The sequence below is a fragment of the Echinops telfairi genome, unplaced genomic scaffold (assembly GCF_000313985.2).
Source record: "Echinops telfairi isolate 266 unplaced genomic scaffold, ASM31398v2 ScPeMD7_7468;HRSCAF=8506_0, whole genome shotgun sequence".
Lineage (NCBI taxonomy): Eukaryota > Metazoa > Chordata > Mammalia > Afrosoricida > Tenrecidae > Echinops > Echinops telfairi.
In genome coordinates, this window is record NW_022111369.1 from 54,370,298 (window position 1) to 54,377,036 (window position 6,739).

The following is a 6,739-nucleotide window of genomic DNA, read 5'->3' on the forward strand; positions in this document are numbered from 1 at the left end:
GCCTGGCCTCAGGCAAAACATACTGTCGTCAAGTGGATACCAACTTACGGTGACCCTACAGGACGGGAGAACTGCCCCTGCGGATTTCCCAGACGGCAACTCTTCAAGGGCGTAGAGAGCCTCATCTTTCTGCTGAAGAGGAGCTGGTGGTTTTGAACTGCCGTCCTTGCCGTTAGCAGCCCCCTCATAACCACTAGACCACACAGGAGGAACATGTGGTAGGGCATGAACCACCTAACGGCAGCTCTGAAGCAGGGAAGCCTGTTGGTCTATGAAGATGAGCCTGGGTATCAAATCCACAGTGATCGGATACTGCCCTAGCAGTCATAACGCTGCACGTGGAGGGCTTTCACAAACAGAGCTGTCTCCCTCGCAGTTCAGGAGCCCAGATGCCCGATCTGGGGGCCACAGCCCCAGGGGAGGGCTTTCTTTCTCTGCCGCTTCTGGAGGCAGGTCGGCAGCTCCTTTCAGCAGCTGTGGCCTGGTGGTCCTGGGAGAGCTCCAGCCAGCTTCTCGGCACCCAGCTTCCTCCGGGTCAAGATGGTTCTTTGCTCAGGGGCTCTGGATCCAAAGGCTGTGCTGCCCTCCCAGGTGGTGGTTCTGAAGTCCCTCTTTCCGGCTCCTTTTACCTCTCAGAACACACAAGGCGATGGGGGTCACGGCCCAGGGAATTTCCCTCCCATCCATCAGGATGGTGACCTCGGTAAGGAAGTCTAAGCCCCTCACAACGGATTGGCTGATCACATCAGATCACATCATCAGAAAGGACTGCATCTTTACACACCTGTCAAGTGACATCGTGACACGGCTGCCTCATTTCTGAGAATCAACGGCCAGCCAAGTGGACACACATTTTTGTGAAACTCAAGCAAAGCGATCACAGTCAGCATCCAGTCAGCGATCCTATTAATGTAGCCTTGCCAGGTAATGCGATGGCACTTTAACCCTGTCGTCACCCTCCCTTGAACCCATAGCCCATCTAATCACGAGCACAGCACAGCATCCCAAGAGGGGTGCCTCTTACACAAGACCTGAGCACAACTCCTCAAAGCGGTCTCACTTCTCGGCCTCTCGGTCTCCCCGTCTCTGAGGGATGGATGTTGGCACCAGACCAACCTTCTTTCCCTAGCCGTCTCTGGCTGTCGGGCACCCCTGACTGGTGAAGATGCTGAAGGAGAATACAGCACTGGGACAGAGAGAGAGCGATCCTAACCGAGAAGCCAAGAGGAAGGAAGAAACAAGCCCACAAAGCCTTAGAGCAGAGGGTGCAATGGTTGGCTTGGCTTCTAAGAGGCCACTTTGTGTACAAAGGGGAATCCAAGCACCCACCTGGGCAGGAATAGGAAGAAGGCCCCACATTTCCTACTAAGTCCTTAGAGACTGGGGCTGCTTGGTTCGTCTTTGTCCTCAGGATGCCGTGTACAGGACAGACTCATGTGGAATAGGAACTTCTCAGGGGGTGTGAATATTGTATAAACACATCTCAGTGACAGTCAGTACAATCCTACGTGGTTCCATGATACTGAGTAAGATGTGTTCCTGCTAACCAGGGCAAGCTAAGCCCAGGTCCTGGTCTACCAAAGAAGACACAGCTCACCGCCACGGACCATTTTTAAGCTGAGGGATCGGAGGCCTAGCCTGGGTCCGGGAGATTCCCAAGCCTCGTGCTGTCAGGAGGCAGAAAAGAGTTTCGAAGGAAGGAATCACTGCTTCCCAGGGGAGCAAAGTGAGTTACGTAGCGGGCTGGGAAGCACAAGGCCAGCAGTTTGAAACCACACGTGGCTCTGAGTGAGAAAGCTGAGGCTCTCCACGCTGTCCGAGAAGGTGGCTAGGAGGCAGAACTGGCAGTGAGCTTGGGTTTGTCTGTTTTTTGAGGGAAAAGCAAGTGAAATCATCAAAGATGTCAGAAATACGACTGTCATTGCTTTTAACTAGACAACAGTTGCAAACGTATTGAGAAGTGCTGCAGGCAGGATGTCTAGCCCACAGACTCCGTCCTCCAAGGGGAGGGCTTGCCAAAGGACAAACGACAGAGTAAATGGCCACGGTCAGAAATAGGTCCGTCATAGCCCCCCATGTCAGGGAGCAAACGACTTCTCTAACCAAAAAGAAGGGGAAAAAACCCCAACCCCAAAGTCATTACTTAATTGTGACCTTTTCCAACTGTAATCCTCTCAATCCACCAAGGTTCCTAGTGGCAAGGCTCTTGATCTGAGAGAGAACCACACTGGGACCCTTGAATGGCGCCACTCTTTGTTTAAGCACCCAGAGCAGAAATTCAAGCAGTTAATGATTTCTCAAATCATGTCACCTGTGCTAAACAGACACATCCCTTTTATTATTATTTAAAAAAGAAAAAGAAATGAAGGCCTTTCAAGGATTACACACACCCTCTCCACAGGACCAAAGGACCCCTCCCATGGCGTGAGGCTCACCTCACACACCTGGCCCAGAGAGGTCTGCCGGTAAACACTGCAGGGAGCCATCCCCGGGCCAGGCTGGGCGCCTGCAGAGGAGAGTCCCGTCTCCAAGAGCCCCATGGTCTTAGCCACCCCTCACTCATCAGCCCCTCTTGCTTTGTGCAGCTGGGACACCACTGACGGTAAGGAAAGTCTCCAAGGGGCGTCACCTGGATGACCATACAGGACAGCCGCTACTGGTCTACGGAGAAACTACAAGAGCACCCACTCTCAGAAGCCGTGAAGGCTGCACGGGGTCTTACCTCGTTCTCCGGGGTGGGAGAGGGTGTGACAGAACTCAGGGACCCTTTCCTGGAGCCCTGGAGGTCTGCCGGCATGGAGACCGGGCGCTCCCACTGCGTCGTGCCCGTGGGGATGTGCCAGTAGTAGGTCCCAGCGATGTCATTGACTCTTTTCCAGCCGGGCGGCAAATCCGGATCGGTCTGAAATGAATGGTCACTCCAAATATCTGCTGGGAAACCGAGAAGGACAAACAAAAGAAAGCAGGGTTTTGTTAACAGATTTACGGACCTTTATTATATACCTAATCTCTAGGGACATGCGACAAATTGACGCGAGAACGGAACTGCACACTGTCTTTGAAAAACACTGTCTTTAAACACTACATCGCCATACACTATTAACTTATGAATGAAACCACGTGATGCCATGTTCTTGCTGTAAAATGTGTAATATTTAACAAGACACAACATTTGAGACGTTGGACTTGACGCATCCTACGGGTAACTTGGGTAGGTTGACACGACACTCTCCGCTGCACCCTTTGTCTTTACCTCTGACGTCTGCCTTCTAAGACGGTTTGGACTAGGCTCATTACCGAAGTAATGCTTTCATGAATGAAACCGGCTTGCTGGGATTAATACTCAATTTACGTTCGCGTCAAATTGACGTGTATCTGTAGATAGGTACACCACACAGAATTATGAGACCAGACGGCTGAGAAGGAAGTGGATTTGTATATTTATTTGTCTCATTAAATGGATAAGTCAGCATGAATGACAGGAGGTAAATAAATGCACACCGTTTCTGTGATTTTTCACTGAGGAAATAAAAAAGTGTCAAAATGACGCGTCCTGTAAACCTGGTGCTAAAACTAGCAACACCTTCCTCCAGTATGGAGACTAACAGGCAGATGGGACCCCATAGGCCTCGCTGCCACTAAGCCGATTGCTAATCATAGTGACCCCATTGGATAGGGGAGAGCTACCCTTGTAGGTTTCTGAGACTGGAAATCTTTATGCAGGTAGAAAGCCTAATCTTGCTACCATGGAGCAGATGGTGGCTTTGAACTGCTGACCTTTCGGTTAGTAGCTTGACTCGTAACCACTACACTACCAGGGCTCCCAGCCCAGGGCACAGTGAGGCAAAAACGCTGCCCAATCCTGCACCAAGCCCTGGACAGGCTACAGATTGTGCTCAATAGGGTTTTCGCTGGCAGAATTTTAGGAATAGACTTGCCAGGCCTTCATCCTAGTCTGTCTGAGTGGGGAAGCTCTGCCCAAATCTGTTATGCATCCAGCAATACATGAGCCTCTGCTGACAGAGGGTACACTCGCCAGGAATCGAACCTGGGTCTTCTGCAGGGTAGGTGAGGATTCTACTGCACTTACAGCTCTCCGGTGCTTCTAACTACCCTGCCTGTGTGATACTACGGAGTAGCAAGCGGTCTGCGTGTCCTCCTCTAGGCTTTTAGATCGCACAGCGAAGATCCCCAAGGAAGACGGACCGAAAAAGACTTGGGATTCACCAAGGACTCGGCTGACGCTAGAAACAGGACGGTAACGTAACCCCAGGAAGCAGGCTGGCTGTGAGACAATACAGAAGGGCAGGGAGGACGGCAAACTGGGAAGTGTTTGCTGGGCCCAAAGCCTTCCAATTAAAAATAGGATCTTTAAAAAAAAAAAAAATACGATCTTTTAAAAAACAATGTGGGAACCAAATGAAATTCATTCAACTGGGCTATTGCAGCCAACCTTAGCCTACATCGGCAGTCCATCTGTTTGAAGCCAAACTGTGTATTCAAAAAAACCCCAAACAAAAACCAAACACTTGGTCATCTTTGAGTTGAATATGAAATGGGTAAAAATGCTAGAAGGGAGAGGGAGTGGAAGAAGGCATTGGGGGAGGGGCAGGCATAATGGGGGTGCAGGCAGGCAGGCAAACTTAAATGGGAGCTCAGAACGTGGGGTGGCTGTGTTGCAAGGGCTAGGCGGCGGCAGGGCGCTCGCTCGAGCAATTCCAATGGGAACACGTGCCACACGGCCTGGTCCTGTGTAAATGTCACGGCGTCCAATGGCCGGCAGCACGGAGGCTGTCACGATGCAGAGGATCAGAAGGAACCAAACAAAGAGGCTGATTACGCCTGCGGCCCGATGTGCACTCCCTTCCCGGGTCCCCGCCGTCCGCATCCACTGTTCTCACTTAATTGGCCTGAGGCAGAACTGCCCCTTGTCTGTAATCATCGTGGAAATCCCCTCCTTCTGTCCGAAGGGAAATTAGGCACGGTTAAATAATTTCGTCACCCAAACGTGCAGAGACAACTAGAAGCAGACATGTTTGTGCGCCTCTGTCTGATCTCCGGAGAACAGGGACGGGGAGGCCATTATCAGCTGGTTATCGGTGGTCTTACACAAGGACAGAGGGCTGGGGAGGAGGCTGGAGAGTGTTTTAGTGGCCCTCCGGCAAACTGCTCTGGGTTAGAAACGGACCAGGCTCAAAGAGGCGGTGAGGGTCCCATTCTGTGGCTTATGAGATCTGAGGGTCTGAATTCACACGTTCATCCCAGTGGCCTCTACAGCTGGGCCAGTGCCTTATATGAAGAACGAAACACCGCGGTCAGACGTGAAATCGTATTAGATGGAGAACAGAGACCCAGGTCAGTGGCTTGAGGGGGTACCTCAAGGGTAGCCTGCAAGAGGCTTTGGGCTGCTCGACCTTTCCCAGAGCGCTCCTTAGAGCAGCAGATGGCAAGACTCTCATGCTCTTGGGACATGCTGTCAGGAGAGACCAGTCCCTGGAGAAGGACGTGGTGGTGAACTATCAGGGCAGCCAAACAGAGGCAGGCCCTTGGCCAGATGGATCAACATGGTGACCGCACCAATGGGCTCAAGCACGGGAACCACTGTGAGGATTGTGCAGGGCCCGGCACGTTCTGCTGGACACAGGGGCGCCACGGGTTGGCACTAACTTGCCGGCATCTAACACCAACACCTGTCACCATATACATTGGACAGGTTATCAAGAAAGCCCGGAAAGGGCGCCGTCCTTGATAAAGAGTCAGGGACCAAGTGAAAAAGAGGAAGACCTTCAACGAGAAGAGTTGACCTACTGGCTGCGGTAATGGGTCCAGTGCAGGAGCGGGCCGTGTTTTCTCCTGTCGTGCACGGGGTCACCGTGAGTCACAAGCGACTGGATGGCACCTGGCAGCATTCTCCTCAACAAGATGCTGTAGCTGTCACGAGGTGCCAGGGCATCAGCTCTGACTCACAGCGACCCGTGCGTGCACCACAGAACGAAACACTGGCCCGCCCTGCGCCATCCCTCACCGGCCCTTCCACCAGGGTCCGTGAACAAGGAAGACCCCTGAAGAGATGGACTGGCTGCACCAATGGCTCAGACATAAGAACATGGCCCGGGCCATGTTTCACTCCGTCCTGTCTGAGGTCCTTCTGAGTCCGAGCTGACTCGACAGTTAGTTCTAACATCACCGCCTTCAACCATCGTGGGTGTAAAAAGTTAAGTGCTGGGCAGTCTCTGTACCCAGCAGTCTCTCAAAGGAACCACAGTCCCTGAAAACCCCTCGGCGCACAGGTCTGCTCTGCCACACCCGGTGGTGGTCTTCGCGAGTCAAGACCCACAGCAACTAGTGTGGTTTGAGGTACATTCGACTGAACCCACTCTACGTTTATTTGGCTGATAGCATTTTCTTTTTGCTGAGATTATAATAAAAAATAAAAACAAACAAACAATAATGGGTCTACTTTGTTGCCCAAAACAAATAGTGATGAAGGAAGAGGATGTGAGGGGGGCATATCTATAATATTATTAGATCTATAACATTATTAGTAGTTTTAGAATCACTCATAGGATCTTTTTTATACGTTTCCACACTGTGAGGGCATGCCAGCAGAGTACCTATCACATTCACCGTCATACCCTCAACATCTAACATGATAGGTGTTCAGATGATGGACAGACAGAATGGATGGATGGATGGATGGGTGGGTGGAAGGATGGATGGATGGGTGGGTGGATGGATG

The 6,739-nt window shown here is 51.6% G+C and overlaps 1 protein-coding gene across 1 annotated transcript in view; it reads right to left on the minus strand.

The window, feature by feature from the left end:
- LOC123520977 (amyloid beta precursor protein binding family B member 2-like) overlaps nucleotides 1-6,739 on the minus strand; it is a 279,202-nt gene that overhangs the window by 6,020 nt on the left and 266,443 nt on the right. The window contains exon 7 of the mRNA XM_045284051.1: nucleotides 2,723-2,928. Coding sequence (XP_045139986.1) covers nucleotides 2,723-2,928 — 206 coding nt within the window. The remainder of the gene's footprint in view (nucleotides 1-2,722; nucleotides 2,929-6,739) is intronic.